We start from the raw sequence: 21,854 nt of genomic DNA, 5'->3' as shown, positions 1-21,854 counted from the left end.
GGAAGGGAGAATGGAAACAGACAGTGATTGTTAATGGGTTTCTGTTTGGGGTGATGAAAATGTTCTGGAATTAGATACTGGTAGTGGCTGTAAAATTCTGTTAACATACTAAAACTCACTGAATTGCACACTCAAAAAGGGTGAATTTTATGGTATGTAAATTATATCTAAATAAAGCAAATCAACAATCTATTTTTAGAAACCACCATAAATTCAGTTTTCAGTCATATCTTCCCATTTTTCTGTGCTCTAAACAATATGAAGGATGTAGGGGCTTGGCATTTACTGAACTCTTCCTGTGATGGTGAGGCCTCCCTCCCAGTGGTCAGCAAAGTAGGTCAGCCCTACTTTGCCTCAGCTAATGTGAGAAGTCAGAAGCACAGTTTATTTACAAGATGACAGAAATATGCTTTGCAACAAATCTTCATTTTCCATTTGCTGACCCAGACAGTGGAAAAGGTTAGAAGTAGTGAACTGCACCAGCACCTTATCTTCCTGTCCTGACTACTGTGGCAGTGTCCTGTTACCACTGTCTCCAGTTTTGCCTTCCTCACCACACTAGCCATTAGAGACTTTACTCAAACACCAAAGCTGATCATGGCACTCCTCTACTTCAAAAATTCCGTCCTTGAGAATTTGGACTTCATCCTGAGGATGGAGTTTTCTTTGCTTCAGCACAGAAAGCAAGGCTTTTATGACCTTGCCCTGGTTGTTCTGTTCCTCTCATAGCATTTCCCCTTGTGTCATAAGTTGGGGCTACCAAACTGCTTGTGGTTTCTCCAGCACTCTTGGCTACTTCATGTTGTGTCTGTGTTCATGTTGACCCTCTTCCAGGAATGATTTCCCTCTCCTCTCGTCTTTAAACATTCTGCCTCTGAGGAATGTTTCTTACTCCACTTCGCAAAACTGACCTCTCCTTCCTTGGGACCACAGATACATTCTGTGAACATTTCTCTCTAAGCACTTAGAATACTTGACTTGTGTCCCTGTCTGAATTCCCCATGGGTTTGTTCATTGAGGACAGAGACCTGCCTCATTTGTACACCCAGGACAAAGCAAAGAGTCTGGCTCAGGGGGAAATGGAAGGAAGAAAGGAATTAATAGAAAAACTAGAAACATGAACCTATTCTCACTCCTTCCAATGTGGACCTTAGGAGAATCTTTATGGGATGGTCATCTTCTTTCCATTTTTCTAAATCAGAACAAACGAAAACAATCATGGACACAGAAGGAATGGAGGATTCCAAAAGTGCTTTTCTTTTCTTTTAAATGACCTCAGAACTGACAGGTGAGACAAGGTCTATCGTCATCAGCAGCTCTTTAGTGCTTATCAGAGGAGGTAGAAGAGGGCTGATCATGCCATTTTCCACCACCTTCAGAATAAAGTCCAAACTCCTCAGGAAATTGGTCAAGGCTGTCAGCCTTATCTACCACTATTTCTCATCAACCCTCCCATAAGAATCACTCAATTCCTGTTCTTTTGATATGCTCCATGTTTTTATTCTTACATCTCTGCCTTAGTAAATGTGTTCCGTCCTAAGCCCAGCTCAAATAACCCTTTCTCTACTGAAACCCTCCCTCCTCTCTAATCCCCACCTCCAAACTGGGGGCCATCCCTTCTTCCTCTGTGTTCTCTTACCACTTTTCACTCTATAATAGCATTTTTAGCCTTTTATAATGTGTATGTATTTTTTTATTTTTTTTACATTTCCTCAGAACTTCGGGCACGGTGTGAGACATGCAGCAAGTGTGCAGGCAACAGCTGCCAGACTGAAGGACAGAGTGTCAGCAGAGTTGGTCATCATTCCGAAATGAAAATGGACAGCCAAGGCAGCAAGAAGGTAAAGATAATTAATAGCGGTTTCTCTCCCTAAACAGTGGGATATGGTCTCCTGGGAGCTAAGATTTCCACATGGGAATAAGAAATGTTTGCGTTCCAAATGAAACCATGAACATTCTACAGCCCATGCAAGTAGGTCAAGCCATTCGCCCAAGTCTAAAAGCGTCCTGTGTTTTTTAATTTTTTTCTTCTGAGAAGGACAAGTTCTCCTAACTGAATTCCAATCATCTGGGTCAATGTTTTAAAAGCTTGGTATCTTAGTTGTTTTTATTTTAAACTTTTAATCCTGTACATTCTTCTCAAGCCTCCGGGACCAGACGCTAAGCTCAGCTTTCAGCAGGCCTGATATAACATCACATACTCTACATTTTTGTGGCATGCCAGCTCTCTAAACAGAAAGAAAAATAGATTGTGTTCTAAACCTTGCCTTATAGACTAAAAAGTTCTTTTGGACAAATATATTTGACTAAACCACACTCAATCTTTCCTTTCCTTTCTTTTTGAGTTTCTAAACTCTATCTTTATACTTTCTCTTCACTTAAAAATGTCTTCAGACTGACAAATAAGGCCTTATATCACATTCTGAAAAGCAAATGATGAAAGATGGATTAAAAGGGAATAATTTAATGACACTACTTCAAAGAAGCAAAAAGGTGTTTAAAACTCCTCAGGAAGGAAGATTATTGATATAGGCTCTAAAAACTTACACAATTGGTATAATAAATGGAAAGGAAATAAGAAAAATATTATCTCTAAAGATCAACATTTTAAAGATGATTATACAGTAAAAAACTCAAAATAATAATTACATCACTCTAGACATCTACTGGAAGGCACTATCATTTGAAGACACACTCAGGACAAATCACAGCAAATGTTTGCTTAAGACCTGACAGTCACTACAATCTTAGGGTGCTAGGGATTAAAGGCACTTAAGGATAACCCATTTAGACAGGAACAGTATGTTAATGAGTACAATTAGCTCTTTATTCCAGTAAGACAGGAATGTCATGGTCTCCTGGTCAGTCTCCCTGCCTCCAGTCATTCTGTAGGTAGCTTCCAGAATGATCTTTAAAAAATCCCGATCATGTCCCTCTAGCCAAAATTCTTCAGTGGCTCTCCATTTCCTATAGGTAAAAGATACACTCATTGTGATACATACATACCATTTATGATCTGGCCTTGCTTTTCCACTCTGCCCCATTTTGCCAACTCTGCCTCTTTCACTCTGCACTTAAGCTACCTTTAATTAATTACTGGTAGTTAACTGAACATTCATTTTTCTATCAAGCTTTAGGCCTTTGTACATACTCTTCCCTCTACCTGGAATGTTCTCCCTTGCTTGTCAATCTGGCAAACAACTACTCTTCTTTCAAGCTTGAAAACTTAGTGACCCTCTCCTAGACTCCTCAAGGCAGGGGCTTTTATTGAACCTTTAAATACCTGCATCACAGCAACTATCACATGAGCTCCTAAGAGGCCAGCCCCCATGCCTGTCTTTCCCAAAGAGCAGAAGTCCTTGAAGATAGCACTAGTATTCCCAGTGCCTAGCCTGGTTCCCAGGAGATAGCTGGCACTAAACAAACGAAAGTGTTAAAGCCAAAATAAATGGAATATATTTTTCTATTTAAATTGTAATTTCAATATTCACCCTTAATCTTTTCCCAGGGCCCATGACAAGTAACACAGATGAGAACGGGAAGGGAGAGGACAACAGAAGAGATGATCATCACCAAACTGGGAAAGATGCACTGGAGTTTATAAATATAGATGCCACATAGCACACTGTGCACCAGCCTTGTCAAATAAGTAGGCCTCTCCTTGGCTGCCCCCAGCACTCACTGTATCACCCCCTGGCAGTGGGCATCAGCAACTTAGGAGGAAGGGTCTTAATCTATCTGGGCATTATTACTGTGCTAGGTCCCACCACAGTTAAACGTAAGCACCAGCTGGCAAACCACAGGGGACATCAACTTCATGCCAAATGATAAAACGAAGCTTTAAGACCACTTCAGGCTCAGGCTTAGCCTCAAATAAAGAGATACATGGACCAATTTAAAGAATGTCAGTGGTGTAGCAGCTGACAGACTCAATTTTTAAAGATCTCATTAATGAGAACCTCTCCAAGAACAGAGATTATTTATTTGGGGGTAAGTTATCTATGTAATTTGAATATTGCACTCTGCCAACAAATTCCAGTACATGGGAAACTATTTTTAAATGTGAATGAAGCTAACTTAAAAGATAGGAACACAGTCTATAGTTTCTTTTTAAATAGAGATAATTACATTTTTAGGAAGTACAACAAATGCACAAACAAATGTTCAGAGCTGTCACTCTCACTTTTTTAAAAAACATCCATATAATCTAAAAATGTGCAATTCTTTCATCTTTGGTTCAAATAGTTAACTTTGCATTGTGTGGCACAGAATTGTTATTCCTCAATAATTATTTGTTGAGTAAATGAATGAATGATATACTTTTCAGAATGATTTTTTTTAAAGCTGCCATTTATGATGACATTACTCCATAATTACAACCATCAAGGCTGGCAATGTAATGACATTCCTTTAAGTTTATCTATTCTTTAAAATTTAACACCAATGGTCAATACATTGCCAAAGGAAGTTCTGGAGATAGAAGACTTTCAGGTGTTTTCTTTCAGTGAACAGTGCAGCCTTGAGGAGATGCTCTAGGTAAGTAAGATGAGAAATGTGGACAGTTTCACGTGGAAAGGAAACTGAGGTATGGCTTACATAATTCCTTAATTAGGAAACCCCTGATTAAGTCTCATTTTAGAAAAAAAAGCCAGTTGATAAATGGAACACACAAACTAGGACTTGAGATTTTCCTGTATGAACTTTCCTCAGGAGAGCTCAGTTTCCCTAACCGGAAACTTACATAGTCAAATGCTAAGTCATTTTTGGCACATTCATCCAAACATGTTCTCAGCACCTTCTGTGTGTTTTAGATAACGTGCTAGGTTGTAGGCACAAAGAAAGAGGAACAAGCCAAAATTCTGTCCAGTAAAGGGAGACTAGATAGATCTTTCTAAAAAGTAACGTCTAGAGTACTCGCTTAAAAAGTGAGTGAAGGAGAGCTAAAGTCACCAACTAATTTCCAACAGAGTAGAAGTCATTACAAGATCCTGATTTCAGCAGGCTGATAAAGTAGTCAGGTGTGCCACATAAAAATCTAGCGATATTCTAGACATTTTGAGACAGACATAAGAAACATGGGGAAATGTTGAAGGTCTGATTAAAAAAACTTCCTATCACTTCTTTAGGAAATCATTTTGGTGGCAGATACCCTGCTAAATTCAGTTTCGGGTGTATTAAAGTGCTATAGATCAGAGTTTGTTCAGTGATCATCACATATCACCATCACCCAGAGGAAAACCATCACTCTATAAGGGGCAACCTTCCTAAGCAGTTGTCAAGTGCATAAAAACCAATAATGATTTTTGTGCACACAGAAGACAATACAAATCCCCCAAATAAGCAAATCTTTAAAGCAGTGCTGTCCAACAGAACTTTCTGTGATGACAGAAATGTTCTGTATCTCTGCATGTTGAATACAGTAGCTATTAGCCACATGTGGCTACTGAGCGCTTGAAATGTCGCTAGTGAGACTGAAGAACTGAATTTTTATTTACATTTCAATGAATTTAAATTTAAATAGCCAGATGTGGCTAGTGGCTACCATACTGTATACTGTAGCTCTAAAATCTATAATTAATTCTGTTATAAACAAAATAAAGTTTGCTTTATTTATGTTAAGGACAAGAAGAAAGGCAGCTGAATTAACCCTGGAGAGGGATCTCGAAGGTGAAAAACAAATGGATGGTTCGCATAAGTCGGTAGGTTTTTGTGGAAATGGTTGAATCACAACAGCTCTTGTTATACCACAGCAGAGAAAGGAAGCTGTCTCAAAGGTAGAGGTCTAACGGGAGATTCTGACATACGGTAATCAAGGCCTATTCCAATCCAGTTTTTTTTTTTTTTTTGACTTATTAGTTTTCAGAACTATCTAAGAAATGTGGGAACTACAAAACAAATGCAAACCATGTCCCTTTGTTTCGCTATAACTAGCAGACCTTGGGAGACTGGGTCTGTCGCAGTACTTCGCTGTTATTTGTTATGTCTCCTCTGGTCCCTGTTGGCCACCTTGGTGTCCTGTCTCCTCTATCATGTTTCACTCTCTCAGTCATCAGTTGTATAGGCAGTCCACAACTTTTTGGACTTGGATTTTGTTGCTCTGCTTATTCAACATTTCTAATAAACATTCAAAATTATTTCTGCTTTATGCTACATTTTCTGGCTAGCACATCAAACATATTGAAAAAAGAAAGCAACAGTATATTTTGGTGTAGAAATAAAGGAACTTCACAATTATTAAGCACTTCTACGTGTCAAGTACTTCTTTTGCCATCAGCCCTACAAAGCAGATGTTACTATTCCCTCATGTCAGATGAGGAAACTGAAGCTCAGAGATGGTAAATAACTGACCCACAATCATGTAGGTGGGCAGTGATACAGCTGTCATATAAACCTAAACTTGTCTGATCCCCCAAACCTACGTTTTTTTCCTACTATATAACACTGCTTCCTAAGCCCACTTCACAATGCAATTTTCAGAAATAAATTCCACAGCAAAAATTATGGTAACCCTTAACTTCCCTCCTTCAGTTTCTTCCATCAGTCCATCCGCCCTCTGACTCATTTTTTTAAAAAAAGAAGAAGAAATTAGGAAAGAAAATGAAAAAGAAATATGTAACTATACACCTAGACATAAATGAGTATATCCTAGAGATAGAAGACTTTACAACTAAAAATAGAAAACTATACTGTTAGAGATAGAAGACTTTACACCTATAGATAGAGCAGTATACTCCTAGACATAGAAGACTTTACACCTACAGATAGAAAATTATACTTCTAGAGATAGAACACTATACAGCTAGAGACAAAAGAGTGTACTCCTAGAGATAGAAGACATTATACCTAGAGATAGAAGATTATACTTCTAGAGATAGAAGACTATACACCAAGATAGAAGAGTATACTCGTAGACATAGAAGAATTTACACCTAGAAATAGAAAAGTATACTCCTAGACATAGAAGACTTTACATGTAGAGATAGAAGAGTATACTTCTAGAGATAGAGGACTATACACACACACACAAAAAAAAATAAAATAAAAAATAAATAAGAATAAAAAAATAAAAAAAGAAGAAATTAGGAAAGAAAATGAAAAAGAAATATGTAACATGTGTTTGTGGAATGGTTCTAGAATATTTAAAAGAATCTGAAGCTATTATATTAGGTTTTGTTTCCTTTTGGTCTTAAAACACATTTTTTTTTTAAAGCTACCAGGGCATTAAATTATAAGAAATTACTCCAAGGGATAGTTTAAAACTTCATGCAAGTGATTTATTGAAAATATTAAAAAAGGTAAGTTCCAAATGCCACCTGAAATACTTGTTCCATTAGGAAAAATAACAACAACAAAACAAAAAATAACACCTATCAGTTTGTAGAACTGATGGAGCCAATCCTATCTATTATTCAGTTATTATTTTACTCACATAGTAAAACCTTTCCAAAGAAGCAACTAACCATGTATCATATCCTATGGAGTCAAGTTATCACCACTTAAGCACTTAAGGAAAGTTAGGCAACATTTTATGAGTATCACATACTTTTAAAAGTAAAGCAATAGGTAGAAAGAAAGCTATTTTTCTGATGGGGCATCTGTAACTTGGTATTTTTGTACTCTATCATAATCTTTTTAAAAAAAAGTCTTAAATTTTGTGTCTCAAAGTAGATGACTTAAAAAAAAAAAGGGGAGACAGCTGCAGCCCTTCAGTATCTTCTAAGAATTTAGTGGTTGCAATCATTATAGTCTAGTAATATAGACCAACTGGGTTCCAATCTTGGTTCAGTTCTTACAGGTTCTGTGACTCTGGGCACGGCACTCTGATGTACTTTCCTCATCTGAAAAATGGGGATAATAATTCCTAAGGTTGTTGTGAGGATTAAATGAGTTAATATGTAAGGCACTTAGCGTATTCTTGAAAGCAATGCTCTATTTTTTTCTAATAATCTACATAACTGGGACGATAATAAGATAAAACAGTTAACTTTAACTGATGTGGGCAAATGGATATTTTTAAAGAAAAGATGCCATAAGATAACATACAATCAGTAAAAATTTGTATATATTTTACTGAGGATGTCATGAAAGAAATTTCAGTGCAGTAAGAATGTCTGAAATATAATTCCTGATATATTTGCTATCTGAGGACATATACTAAATAAAAAATAAAAAAATAAAAATTTCATCTCATAATATGTCTCATAAAATGTAAAAGAATGGAAAAAGTTCAATAAACCACTTGACTATAAAATCTATTCCAACTGGAAAATGGTATCCAAGATGGTTGCTTGGGTAAACTGCAAGGGTTTACTCTCCCCTACCCACAAATCACAGAAGGCTTCAGGAACTTAGAATGGAAGTCTTCTCCTTATGGAATGTATTTTCAACTGCATGTGGGTTGTTATGATTGAGTTTCCCAAAAGGACATAGTAGAGGGCTTCCCTGGTGGCGCAGTGGTTGGGGGTCCGCCTGCCGATACAGGGGACGCGGGTTCATGCCCCGGTCCGGGAGGATCCCGCGTGCCGCGGAGCAGCTGGGCCCGTGAGCCGTGGCCGCTGAGCCTGCGCGTCCGGAGCCTGTGCTCCGCGGCGCAGCGGTGAGGGGCCCGCGTACCGCAAAAAAAAAAAAAAAAAAGTACATAGTAGAGCATTTCTCCAATAGTTTTACCTAACCTTTTGGTCCTCTTAAGGATGCCCTTATTTCCAAGTACACTAGCTGATCATAGAATGATTTAGCCTTACAATAACCTGACAGAGGAAAAAGACAAAGAAAGGAGGTGAGACACTAGGTAGAAGAACGCTTTGATATTATATGCCACTGGTTTCCAGACAGATGTGAGAATTGGTCAGTGGTCCATAAGAATCTTACTAGGGCTACACATGTGGCAGTGGAGCTCATGCTACTCATCTCTCTCTTGACTTCATGGGAGAAGAGCACTAAGAAATCCTTGTCCAGCCCCAAGCTTTGCTTTTCAGAAGGAAACTCGGTGACCCTCAAGGGAGAGACAGATCAGAAGTCACTGGGCAGTCAAGGAAGAAGAGTGAAGATGATTTCAAAATTGAATAATCTTTGCATTAATAAGTACATTAGAGATAATTTAGTTCAACCCTCTGTGTAGTGCAGGATTTGCCTTCACAGCATCTCTGAGAGATGACTCCTCAGGCTCTGCCTAAACACCTCCAATAACTGGGATCTTCCCTCCTCAAATCTGCTAGCCCCAAGCCAGAAATCTGGGATATATTATAGATTCTTTTTTTTTTAACATCTTTATTGGAGTATAATTGCTTTACAATGGTGTGTTAGTTTCTGCTTTATAACAAAGTAAATCAGTTATACATATACATATGTTCCCATATCCCTTCCCTCTTGCATCTCCCTCCCCCCCACACTCCCTATTATTATAGATTCTTTACATCATTCATATCCAATTAACCACTGAGGTAATTTACCTGTCAAATCTCCCTTAAATCTGTTCACTGTTCCCCTTCCCCACTATCTTAGTTGAGGCCTTTCTTTCTCATCCCTTTATGTGGTTCTGCAATAGTATCCAACTACCAGATTTCCTGCTACCAAATAATTTGCCTCTAATTCATCCTCACAAGGCAGCCTGCAGTGGACGTTCTAAAACACAAATCTTTTTTTAGATTTTCTTTTTTTTGATGTGGACCATATCGAATTTATTACGATATTGCTTCTGTTTTATGTTTTGGTGTTTTGGTCGCGAGGCATGTGGGATCTTAGCTCCCTGGGATCGAACCCACACCCCCTGCATTGGAAGGTGAAGTCCTTTTTTTCTTCTTTTAAATACATTTATTTATTTATTTATGGCTGCGTGGGGTCTTGGTTGCTGCTCGCGGGCTTTCTCTAGTTGCAGTGAGCAGGGGCTACTCTTAGTTGTGGTGCCTGGGCTTCTCATTGAGGTGGCTTCTCTTGTTGAGGAGCACGGGCTCTAGATGTGCAGGCTTCGGTAGTTGTGGCTCATGGGCTCTAGAGCGCAGGCTCAGTAGTTGTGGCGCACCAGCTTAGTTGTTCTGCGGCATGTGGGATCTTCCCAGAACAGGCCTTGAACCCATGTCCGCTGCATTGGCAGGTGGATTCTTAACCACTGTGCCACCAGGGAGGTCGTGGAAGGCGAAGTCTTAACCACTGGACTTCCAGGGAAGTCCCTAAAACACAAATCTAATCATATCATTCCTCTGCTTAAAACCCTTTACCCTTTAGTGGTTCACTACCACAAACAGCAAAAAAAATCCAAGGTTTTAGCCTGAAATGCATGATCTTGTCTAACTCTCCAGGGCACACCTCAGCAACACTAAATGGTTGTGTTATCCACACGTTCCAAGCCGTTTCGCATCTCCATACTTTTTGCTCATGTGTTGCCTCTTCTTTGCTCATGTTGTTATTCTTCTTTCCCTCTGTCAACCAGCTAAATAAGTTCAGAAATTATCTCCAGGAAGGCATCTTTCTTCCTTTTTAAAAAAATTTTAATTTTATTTAATTATTTGTGTGTGTGTGTGTGGCTGCATTGTGCGGCATGCGGGATCTTAGTTCCCTGACCAGGGATCGAACCCACACCCCCTGCAGTGGCAGCACAGAGTCTTAATCACTGGACTGCCAGGGAAGTCCCCTGGAAGGCATCTTTTGACACCCTTCCCTGTGTAATATAAAAATATTCTGTGTGGGGAATTCCCTGGCAGTCCATTGGTTGGGACTCTGTGCTTTCACTGCCGCGGGCCCAGGTTCAATCCCTGGTCGGGGAACTAGGATCCCGCTAGCTGCATGGCATGGCCAAAAAAGCAAAACAAAAAAATCCCATGTGTATTCTCTATCACTGCACTCATCATATTATACTGAAATCATTAACTAGCTCATCTCTTTCCCTCCAGGTGAGTCTCTCAAGGCAGGGACTATGTCAGAATCCTAGCACATGGCACAGGACTCATGGTAACAGGTGTTTAATATATGCCTAGTACAAATTAAATACAGGACTTTTTCTAATGTGAGTTAAAATTTATAACTCCAGTTTCCAACTTTTGCCCCATGGAACAATAAAAACCATCTTTCCAGGGAAATAAGCATTAGGCTGGTACATAAAAAGACAAACTTTAAATACTCTTTATGTGACATTTGCACTTACCTAAGTTGCTGTATGTTGCACTACAGGGATTCGGGTCCATAGGACCTGAAATGTCTCCCTTTTCCTCTTCCCTTTCCAGTTCAGGCAGCGGCAATGCCGATGTGACTGAAGTACAGCTCCCACCATCTTGCTTCACAACAGTGCTTGGATCCCGAGGAGAAAAATCCTCTGTCACTTCACGGGTCACGTGACTGAAACAAATCAGACCACCATCACACTGGCATTCAAAGGTTTTTGCTAAAATTTAGATTTGTGGAAGGCACATATTGCCATAAATGTAAATAACTGGCCCTATAGTCACAGCAATGGGTCATAAACCCCAACATACTTGTCTGAAGATAAGGCAGTCTTTCATGCAGGCAGATACTTCTATCATATATATATTGGGATACTTGATACATACTTGATTCATACATATTGAGAATTCAGTTTGGTAGACGAGCTATAGTAGGCTCAGAGGGAAGTTTGAGAATAACAGGTAAGGAGTGGAACTTTTTTTTTAGGTAGTAGGGGTAGAGGGAACTGAATGCTTAACTTGTTAAAGAGTAATACACTAAAGTATTTAGCATATTTACTATATTTACCATACTATAGTACAGTCATCCCTTGGTATCTGAAGGGGGCTGGTTCTAGGACCACCCACAGGATACCAAAATCCACAGATGCTCAAGTCCCTTATATAAAATGGCATTTGCATATAACCTACACACATCCTCCCATATACTTTAAATCATCTCTAGATTACTTATAATACCCAATACAATGTAAATGCTATGTAAGCGGTTGCCGGTGCACTGCGAATTCAATTTTTGCTTTTTGGAACTTTCTGGAATTTCTTTTCCCCTAATATTTTTAATCCATGGTTGGTTGAATCTGCAGATGTGGAACTCGCAAATAAAAAGGGTGAACTGTGCTATAATACTATAATAAATATGAAATACTTTACAGTATTTATTTAGTATATAATATTTACTACACACTAAAGTATTTACGAAACTATTTAGTAAAGGATCAGGAGTAAAGTTGAGATTTAAAAAAGGAAGTAAAGCAATTATTTTAGGTAAACTGAGGCCTGGAAGCCTTGTTGCTAGGAGCACAGGGAAGCATCAACCTTTTGCCTGTATGCATGCAGCAGGTAAGGCAAATGGAAAAGAAAGTTCTGACCTCTAGTTAATCTCATCTATTAAAATGAATCTGAAGCATCCCACTGGCCACATACCAGAGGATGGTCATCCATAGTGCTTTGTGTTTCCCGATCTTGTTTCACTGCTGCCTGCTCATTTGCTTATAGCTATCTCTTCCAGTCTTCCCCACATCCCACTCTGCCTGAACTTCCAATTCTGTTGCTATAGAGTACAAGGGGGTGTAATGATTATTAAATGTTGGTGGAGAAAACCGGCCTAGTTAGAAAATCTCATTGGGCTGGTTCAATGAAACAAATTCAAAATCAGGCACCTTTAATGGTTTCTGGGTCTACTAAAAGTATTCCTAGACTGTCACACACTCACCAGCTAGCTCTTCTTCCTGCTTTTTTTTTTGTTTTGTTTTAATGGGCAAAGAGAAAGAATGAAAGGAAACATCTTATATACTGTGACATGTTATTTCTGGATTTTCAAATGGCAGTGAGTCATGGTGACATTTACAAGTTTCTTTAAAAGAGGTACTTTGTTTGATCATGTGTCAGCAGAACATATATCACCTGTGGATTTGAGGGAGTAGATCTGAAGGAGGAGTACTTTCTTATCAATTTTTCATTATGGAAATTATGCATGTGCCAGAACAGAAAAATAAGCCTTGAAGTCTGCTGGATACACAACTTCAAAAATATTCTTTCAAAGCTGGCAGAGCCAGAGGTCTCTCTATACTGAGAGTAAGCAATGAGTGGGAGGTACCATTATGGAATCTGGCTCTTGGGGATAGGGTGAGGTGGGAAGGGATCAGTTCACTAGCAGTCAGCAGGGTGGTTTATGTAAAGGAGGCCTCACATGCTGAAGCATGCTGACTCTTCTTAATGGGCCGCCTTAGGTTATCAACCCAAAACAAAGCTAGTTTCTCATAACATGGAACATCATAAATTCAAGGTAACAAGGGGCTCTACTTCCACGCGTTAGCGAAGAAAGCAAAGTGACACTTCTGAGACCCTCTTAGACGCCACTCAGTGTCACTGAGAAGTTATCAACATGCTTCAGGAGAGGGAAAATGATCTTTGCTGGGCAAAAGTTAATTTAAGCCATTTTAAATTTCAAAGCAATAAATATAGTGATTAAAAAACATCATCCCCCTTTGACAGGAAAAACATTAAACCTCCAGACGCTCTCTTCTTATTCTCGAGTCAACTTGAGAGGTTTCTAAAAAGGTGTTTTTAGGGTCCTAATCTCTGCAGCCTTGCTCTTGCCTTTTCTCTTACTTCCCCCAATCTCATCGTTATTACTAAAAGGAAGCTCTCTTTTCTATTTGTCAAAAATGATTGGTGAAGGCGGGTTCAGAAACCATGACTCCACCCTTGCTTGTTTGTTTTCCTCCCAGGGAATGGGCTATTTATGTTAAGCCTATTGTAAAAACTACAAGAAAGAGTTGCTGCTATTAACCAGTGAGGAATTCCCTGGGCCTGTTCCCACATACATGAAACATAGCTCTGTACTCTTAAGGGGTTCTCAAAACAAAATATGGATGCTAAAAAGCAAGAAATATTAAAGACTCACCCACTGTACTCACTCATACAATTCCCCATTAAAGGAAATTCTACAGGGCCTTCTTCAGTCTGTTAATCATGTTCTGAAGCTCTGATGAACCATAGCTCCCACTGAGTTCCGGAGGACTACAAGTCGGGCAAGATATAAGAGGCTCGAATCCTGCACCTTAATATAACCCACTGCACCTTGACCTTTACCTGAGGGGTTTGGTCTGGGAAATGAGCCAAATTACCTTTGGGAAACTAAGCAAAGTGAAAGCTAGTTTTATTAACTCTTTGAGGACCAGGGCAGCACAACCTATATTCTCTACAAAGGTCAGTTTTCACAAGCACATTTTAAATAAGTGCACTGGTATATTAAATCACCAGTTAAAACAATTGTCATCTATGAAGAACTATGCAAAAGACTTGATGAAAGTTAAATCACATGGATTTGCAAATGGATACTAAGATGTTTAACCTGCATTTACAGTGACAGCAGTGTCTAAAAGGAAGAACTTTAAAAAATGCATCAATGATATGTCATGTCGATGCTTGAGGGAAGAAAAGCTCTTTGTATGATTAAAATGGTAAAAGAGAGAGGAAAGGGGAAAGGAAGAGGTTTTGAGAGTTCAAGCTTAGATGTGGTAACATGCTGTGACTAAAAAATGAAAAAGAATCAAGAACAGCATCAGAGAAGGTGATTCAGTCACTATGAATAAACAAATTGTCCAGGAAGAAAAAAGGAAGTAAAATCCTATAATTAATTTATCTTAGGCATATTAATTTTATAAGGGAATATAATTTTTGACCACTGACTTTTTTAATGTTTCATATTTAGATATAAAATCAGAAAACCCTCCCAAATAGTAATATGACGCTTTCCAAATACAGGCTTTATCTCCTAACAAAGTGGTTCACCACTGACCTTTCATTGGGAAATGTTTGATGTAATGGAGAAAACACCAAAACAGGAATCAGAGAACCCAGATTCTGTTTCCCTATTACTTTGATCTTCTGTACAAACTAGATGACAACATCAGGAGGGAGTTAAAGGAGAAAATGAAATGTCCCCCATTTCGCTCATGAGATAGATGGTTAAAAAAAAAATTCTTTAAAATGAAATTACAAGAAATCTACTAGGATTTCTAATACAATATATCTTAGCACATGTCTTGAAGTAGCAAATAATGATGAAGGTAATGATTTTTTTCAGGATAAGTACAAGTTGATATTCATTATTATAAAACAGAACTGTTAACTGATAAATGGCCCACAGAGAGGAAGTTATGGCTTTTCTATTCCTGCTATTTAAATTCATGTTGAAACAATCCCTAGTTCTGTAATGCAATGTAGGATATCTGTAGTAACTATGGCATTGACATCTAGGTCCTTGATCATCAGGCTGGGTCAAACCCTGACTTTGTCTCTCTTTTCCTGACCCTCAGCATTTGTTCTACTTTCAGAATGGGAGATAGCACGCATTTCTTTTTACCTCAAACTCTTTAACCAATGTTTCATTAATGACCAGTTTTTAATTGAGATTTGGTAATGCCTGACCTGACACAAAAAAAATCACGTCACTATCTCCACAAAGACACATCTCATTTTCTGAACATGGAGGATGAACTTAAGGTATTCAAAGGAAATGGTAACATTGTTACAGATTTGTCTGTAATACAAATGAAGCCCTTGGTAAGTTTATATCTCAACAGTCTGCAATAGTCATACATAATTCAAAGCCGCAGAAGCAATCTGTGGGAAGCTCACTTGGCTTACCCAGGTAGTAGGATTAATCATTACACCATCAAATGATATAATCCTTTTTTTTTCCCCCTGGCAAATTCATTCAAGACAGATTTTGGTAGAAATTCTGTTAATGTCTGAATATACTTTTTAAAAAGGCAAATCAAATGCCACATTAGAAAGGATTAAAGGCCTTTATGTATCCAAGTATTTCCACGATTTCAGTTCAACTTTTTCTTCAAATTCAACCACCTTCATTCAGCTTCAGAAGGGACAGTAAATGAAATCAGGCTTCTATAGAGACCATCTGCCTCTTGGGGCAAATGGTATCCTAAATTCTCATTTGCCAGCTCTCTTCAGCAGCTGCATCTGTCTTTAGTTGTCCAGGTCAGCCAATAAGCAAATGCGTGATTTTTAAAACCTCCTTTTACCCCTAAAGATCAGATCAAAGCAATCAGAAACAGCATTTCATGGTTTTATTACTGGTTTCCAAAGCTGCTTATTTCTGGAGTTGCTGGGGATGATGGACCTTTGCAGAAACGGGATGTGAATCAACACGAGGAGGAAAGATCAAAGTTATCGAATCCCACACTGTTTATTTACTGAAAGAGGGAAAAACTCCATTTCCTTCTGTCTCCCTACCTCTAGGACCTCCCACCAATATGACATTTCTTAATCCTATCTTAGTTTCCAGGTCATCTACTTGATTTCGCTACACTTTCCAATTACTGGCATTCTCAGGTAGAAAAGTGTTGTGTCCATTGATCACTATCTTAGGGTCTCCAATTTTCCACTAAGCCTTCTGTCGTCTTTAACTGAAAACTTCAAACTTCTTATCCTGGACTGAGATTAACCTTTAACTGAGATCTGATGAGTTCTTGCTAATATGTCTAACATAGTCTGGTCAGACAAAGGTAGCTCTTCCTGGTGTGAATGAAGTGGCTAGGTCTTGGGATGGGGAAGACTGGCAGCCATGTGCAAGGTCTTGAATAGACTCTAATTTCCAGACACTGCACAGTTTCAATTTTTTTTTTCTTTAACAAATGTGTTTTTTTTTTAACAAATTTTTTCTTTAGCAAATTACAAGTGTCTTCAAGGCACTAGACTGCAAGACAGCAAAGTAGATAAAAACACAGGTCACTGTAAATCACTGTCACCTTCATAATACTAAGAAAAATTACAGTTTTAAAATCCTATGAAATAAAAATTCAGAATGGCATCTGTACAAATTAACAGAAAAGATAAATTAATCTTGGAAAAGAGCAACAAAATAGGGCTGCTTTTCTCAATAACAGAGGTGTGGAAGGAGATTCTCAGCGTCACCATTTGGCCTTAGCTCACTTTTAAAGAATGGGGTCAGATATTGATGTTTACTTCCTGGAAAGGCAAGTATGAGAAGAAACTATCAACAGGCCTCTCTAACAGGACTAACCTAAGGACGATATGGAACAGTCATTTTCGGGTCCTGGACTTTTCCCGCATGCCCAGAAGCTCTGGAGAAGTGAGTCACTGCACCTTTCCCCAATGTCCTCTTATCTCCCTCAACTGCCCGTTTGCCCTTTGAGTCGGGGAAGCGAGATGATTATGTATACTAAACTCTCCAGAACATGGCACGCTCGCTGAAGGAATGGATATAGGGAGGGAACAGGAACAAACACAGCTCAGAACCTATTCCTACTCTACGCTGCACAAGCTGCACACTATTCTGTTTAACTCACAAAAACACCTCAAGAGGTAAAGGCGATTATTCTCACTTTACAGATGGGGAAAACAAGACTGAAAAAAGTGAAATGAATTGTCTAAGGTTATGTGTGTACTTAGGTGACAGAGTCAGGATCTGAATTCAATACTATGCAACTCTAACATCCGTATTCTTTCCACCACACTGATACCATTAGGTAAGCCTGGTGCATTGTAAAGATTCAAGAATAAATGCTTGACTATGAAGATGAAGAAGTAAAAGTGTTTTGAAAAGAAAAAAGCTATTATTGAAATGTGGGGTATTAATGATTACAGATGGATTCTTTTGAAAAATTCTAAACAAAGTCATTGTTTACATTGCAAAAGGATTTCTTTACATGGGAACTGCTCTGGTATAGAAAGACTGTGCTTATAGATGTTTGGCTTCCTAATAATAATCACCACCACTACCTCCACATCTGCTGACTGCTAGGTACTGTGTGCTTAAATATATATCTCCTAACAATAATACTCTGAGTAAGGGTTGTTATTCCCATAATAGCAAATGATAATAGTAGCCAAAACTTACACAGTGCTTATTATGTCCCTGTTCTAAGCCATGTCTCTCAACAGTGGCACTACTGACATTTTGGACCAGATAATTGTCGTGGAGGGCTTTCCTGTGCGTAGTAGAATCACACTAACATCTCTTACCTTCTATCCAATAGGTGTTGGAATTACTCGCTGCTTCCCCAGTTGTGACAACCAAATAGTCTCCAGACATTGCCAAATATACCCTAGGGGTATAAAAATCCCTTCCCCTCCCCTCCTGTTTAACACTTAACATTAATTCTTTTAAGTCATACAAGGTTATTATCTCTGTTTTACAAATGAAGAAATATTAAGCCCAGAGTGGTTAAGTTATTTGCCTCAGGTAACACAGCTAATACCTGGTGGAGCTGAGATTCAAACCCAGCACTTCAGCTCTAGTCTGTGCTCTAAACAGATACATTATTCTGTCTGTCAGTTTATAGATGAGGAAACTAAGAAGCAGAGCTCAAGAAACTTGTCCCAGATGACACAGCTAATAAGTGGTGAAAGCAGGATTCAAATCCAGGTCTGAGTGACTTCAAAGCCTATGTTCTAATATATTATGCCAATTGTTATCAGACTTTAACATGTCTAAGAGTTACCTTGTTAAAGATGCAGATTTGCGGCCCTCACCCCCAGGGGTTGATTCTACAGCTCTGTGGTATGATCCAGGGATGTGCATTTATATAAACACCCCAGGTGATTCTGATGCAGTTGTTCCTAGGGCCACAATTTGAGAAACTATTTTTTACTGCCTCTCTCTCTGCAGAGAGAAGAGGGAAATTAAGTATAAAAGGAGTAAAGTATAAGAAGTGAGGAAGAAAATTTTAAGTAAAGGAGCATCATTGCTCAGAAGCAATATGGCTGAACAGGGGAAATAAAATAATTTAAGTAGTCACAGATAAGAGATTCATAATGGGCTATTAAAAAAGGGAGGGAGTGCTTTGGGACCAATCCTTACCTTCTGAGGTTTATTCTTAGAATACAATTATACAAACTTACAAAATGTTAGGAAATGAGGATATGGCCTAGTATGACATTTATGATTTTTATTAGAAGGCCTGGCTGGATGAAGACCACTCTGAAAATAGGAAATGGCATCTGTGACACCAGCAATAAGTCTTCCAACATGCAGTACTATCCCAGTTCTTTGTATCAACAGAGGACAGAGGTGAACACAAAAGGCAGGCCCCTATGACTGAAAAAGCTGCTCCAAGACAGACCACAGCACCTGTACCTTCTACCCACCCTACCAGGGGACTCTTCTTAAAATCTCTCTTTTGTTCTGCTGTTCCTCTGTTCTATATCAGCCATTGACCCTTGGGACCTGTTGAGGTCAGGTCCAGACTACATGTAGGACTTCAAAGCCCTTCACCATGAGGCTGCAACATATGTTTTTATCTTTATTCCAGACTTTCTGAGACACAATCCTTCAGCTCCAGACAATGTATTTACATAACTCCCTGTCCCTTGGACACACCATATTCTACATTTCTGCTGTACCTACTTTCCCTTCCTAGAGTTGCCTCCCTTCTTCTTTCCATCTATTCCAAACTCAGCCAGTCATTAAAGACTATTCAAATCTCACATTACCCATGATGTCTTACTGTCCATGGGGACTTTTCCTTCTCTGAACACCCATGGCAGATGTTATAGACTGTTTGTGTCCCCTTCAGATTCATATGTGGAAACTCTAACCCCCAGTGTGGCTGTAGTTGGAGATGGGGCCTCTAAGGAAATAATATTAAATGAGGTCATAAGGATGGGGCCCTGTCAGGCAGGATTTGTGTCCTTTTAAGAAGAGGCACCAGAGAGCGTGGTTTCTCTCTCTGTACACATTATGGAGGAAAGTGAGGACATAATGAGAAAGTGGCCATCGAGTCAGAAAGAGAGCCCTCACCAGAAACCAAATCAGCTGGAAACTTAATCTTGGACTTTTGGCCTCCAGACTGTGAGAAAATAAATTTCTGCTGTTTAAGCCATATGTCTGTGGTATTTTGTTATGGAGCCCAAGCTAAGGCAGCAGGGACTGAGGATCACAGAAAGCACTCAGTAAATGGGTGTTGAATAAATCAAATCAGGTGGGATCTGGGCAGCAAGGCACTAGAAAGTAGCACCAGGATCTGTATCTACATTCCTCCCAGCAAAATTTCTGCCTATATCACGATGGAGAATGGAATAGGGACAGGTTCCAATGTGGAGCATTTAAAGAGGGGTTCCTCTCCCCAACTAGGAAGTCAGAGGAACAGAACATCTTCTCTGATGCAGAGTGGAGCTTCATGTGCCAGCAGCACAGAAAGGCCAACGGCTGATTCTTGAGGCTGTTTCACTCTATGATAACTAGGAGTTGGTGTGGGGAGCGGATCAGTGTGCACTGCTATCATCACTTTGCTCTTTTCAGGCAAGCCTTTCTCCCTGCTATTAACAAATCACCATTATAGAGGTACCATATGAGGATAAACTGCTTGTCCTGGGTTAAACCTTTAAATATCACCTGATGACTCTAATCAATATTCTACTGCAGTTATATTAAATAATCACTGACTGAAACTGTGGCCTAGAGGTTTGAATAAAGGCCTAGAAATTAGATACTCAAATTTAATCCCAGCTCTGCCACCGATGCTACTCTGTCCATGTCTCCCATTATTCATCTACAAAATGGGTGTAGAGACATTTACAGGAGTATGTATTAACTAGGAATTTCACATAAAGTGCTTCGAAGAGAGTGAACAACTGTGCCAATGTTGAGTACTTTAAGAGTGCTCGACAGGTCAATGAATCAGTATGCATCACTGTGGCCCTTAGTGGTCACAGACGTGCCTTCTTGAACTTAGGCTGCCTTTATAAAAGACATGGTAGATACCAACAGACTCAATGACCACCAAAAGAGTGCAACAAAAATTACTAACAGGCCAAACATCTCTAAAGTCAGAGTCTGGCTCTGACACCTACTTGCAGAGTGGCCCTGGGACTGTCGATGAGCCTCTCTGTTTCTCAATTTCCTATAATAGGAAGAATGCACTGTCAGAGATACTGGGACAACTGAGGTAACGTGAATGAAAATTACAAATTATATAATAAGATACAGGTATTTAACTTCAGATTCATTAGGCGAACAAGGAAACAAAACGGACCAAATAAGTAGAGGAATTCTCAGTTTGATTCTTCACTTTGTAATACATTCATTATGAGACTCTAAACAAGTCAGTTTACTTCTCTGGATTTTTAATCACCTCCCCAAAGAGAAAGGAACATAAAGCTATCTGAAGACCACCCCATAACCATTCTGCATCATTTTGTGATTACAATAAAGTGAGGTATTTATCAGTTTTCTCTAAAAGAGGATTATTTAAAAATTCAATAGTAAGGACTTTATGAACTCATCTAAGCTTTAGGAACAATATGTCAGCAAACGTAGATGTGCTGATAGTCTAGAAGTTTCTTTAGAGCAAAGAACATATGATCAGAAGAACGAGCTGCTACTTTCAGCTTCTGTCTCCAATTTTTTTCTTTATGAGAAATAGGAATTTGATCTTCAAGGCCAGTTTGGTCTGAAAAGATGACTTTGATAGGTTGTCTTAGCAAAGAGTAGAGATAATAGAAATTAAGATATAACTGGAGCACAACTTAAACTAATATAACATTGTAAATCGACTATACTTCAATTAAAAAAAGTGTCCTTAAAAATTTTTTTAAAAAAAGATTGTACATACCAAAAAAAAAAAAAGATGTATAACTGGAGCATAAACATTAAAAAAAAAATTCTAGCTGAACTTTCCAGAGAGAAGAACATCACATTGTACCATAATCTAAGAAGTATTTGGACTTTTTTTCCCATACTGTGTGTGCATACACACATGTATATAAAGAGACTCAGACTCTGGTTACTTTAGTGAGTAGCAAACCTGACTAGTGTTTGACCAGAATGGCTAAGGCCACTAGCATGCCTGATGACTACAGACAAATCAGATATTATAACTTAGTCCAGGGGTCAGCAAACTTTTCTATGAAGAGTCAGATAGTAAATAT

At 38.8% G+C, this 21,854-nt stretch overlaps 1 protein-coding gene across 2 annotated transcripts in view; it reads right to left on the bottom strand.

Annotated features, from left to right (window-relative positions):
* PEAK1 (pseudopodium enriched atypical kinase 1) overlaps positions 1-21,854 on the bottom strand; it is a gene marked incomplete at its 3' end in the record, with an annotated part of 291,481 nt that overhangs the window by 23,241 nt on the left and 246,386 nt on the right. For both annotated transcript variants that reach the window (XM_082835965.1, XM_082835966.1), the window contains one exon: positions 11,138-11,328. In XM_082835965.1, coding sequence (XP_082692091.1) covers positions 11,138-11,328 — 191 coding nt within the window. The remainder of the gene's footprint in view (positions 1-11,137; positions 11,329-21,854) is intronic.

Source organism: Leucopleurus acutus (genome assembly GCF_964270905.1).
Source record: "Leucopleurus acutus genome assembly, chromosome: 1".
NCBI classification, from domain to species: Eukaryota; Metazoa; Chordata; class Mammalia; order Artiodactyla; family Delphinidae; genus Leucopleurus; species Leucopleurus acutus.
Note: the sequence above shows the minus strand (reverse complement) of the source record. Positions and strands in the feature narration are given on the sequence as shown.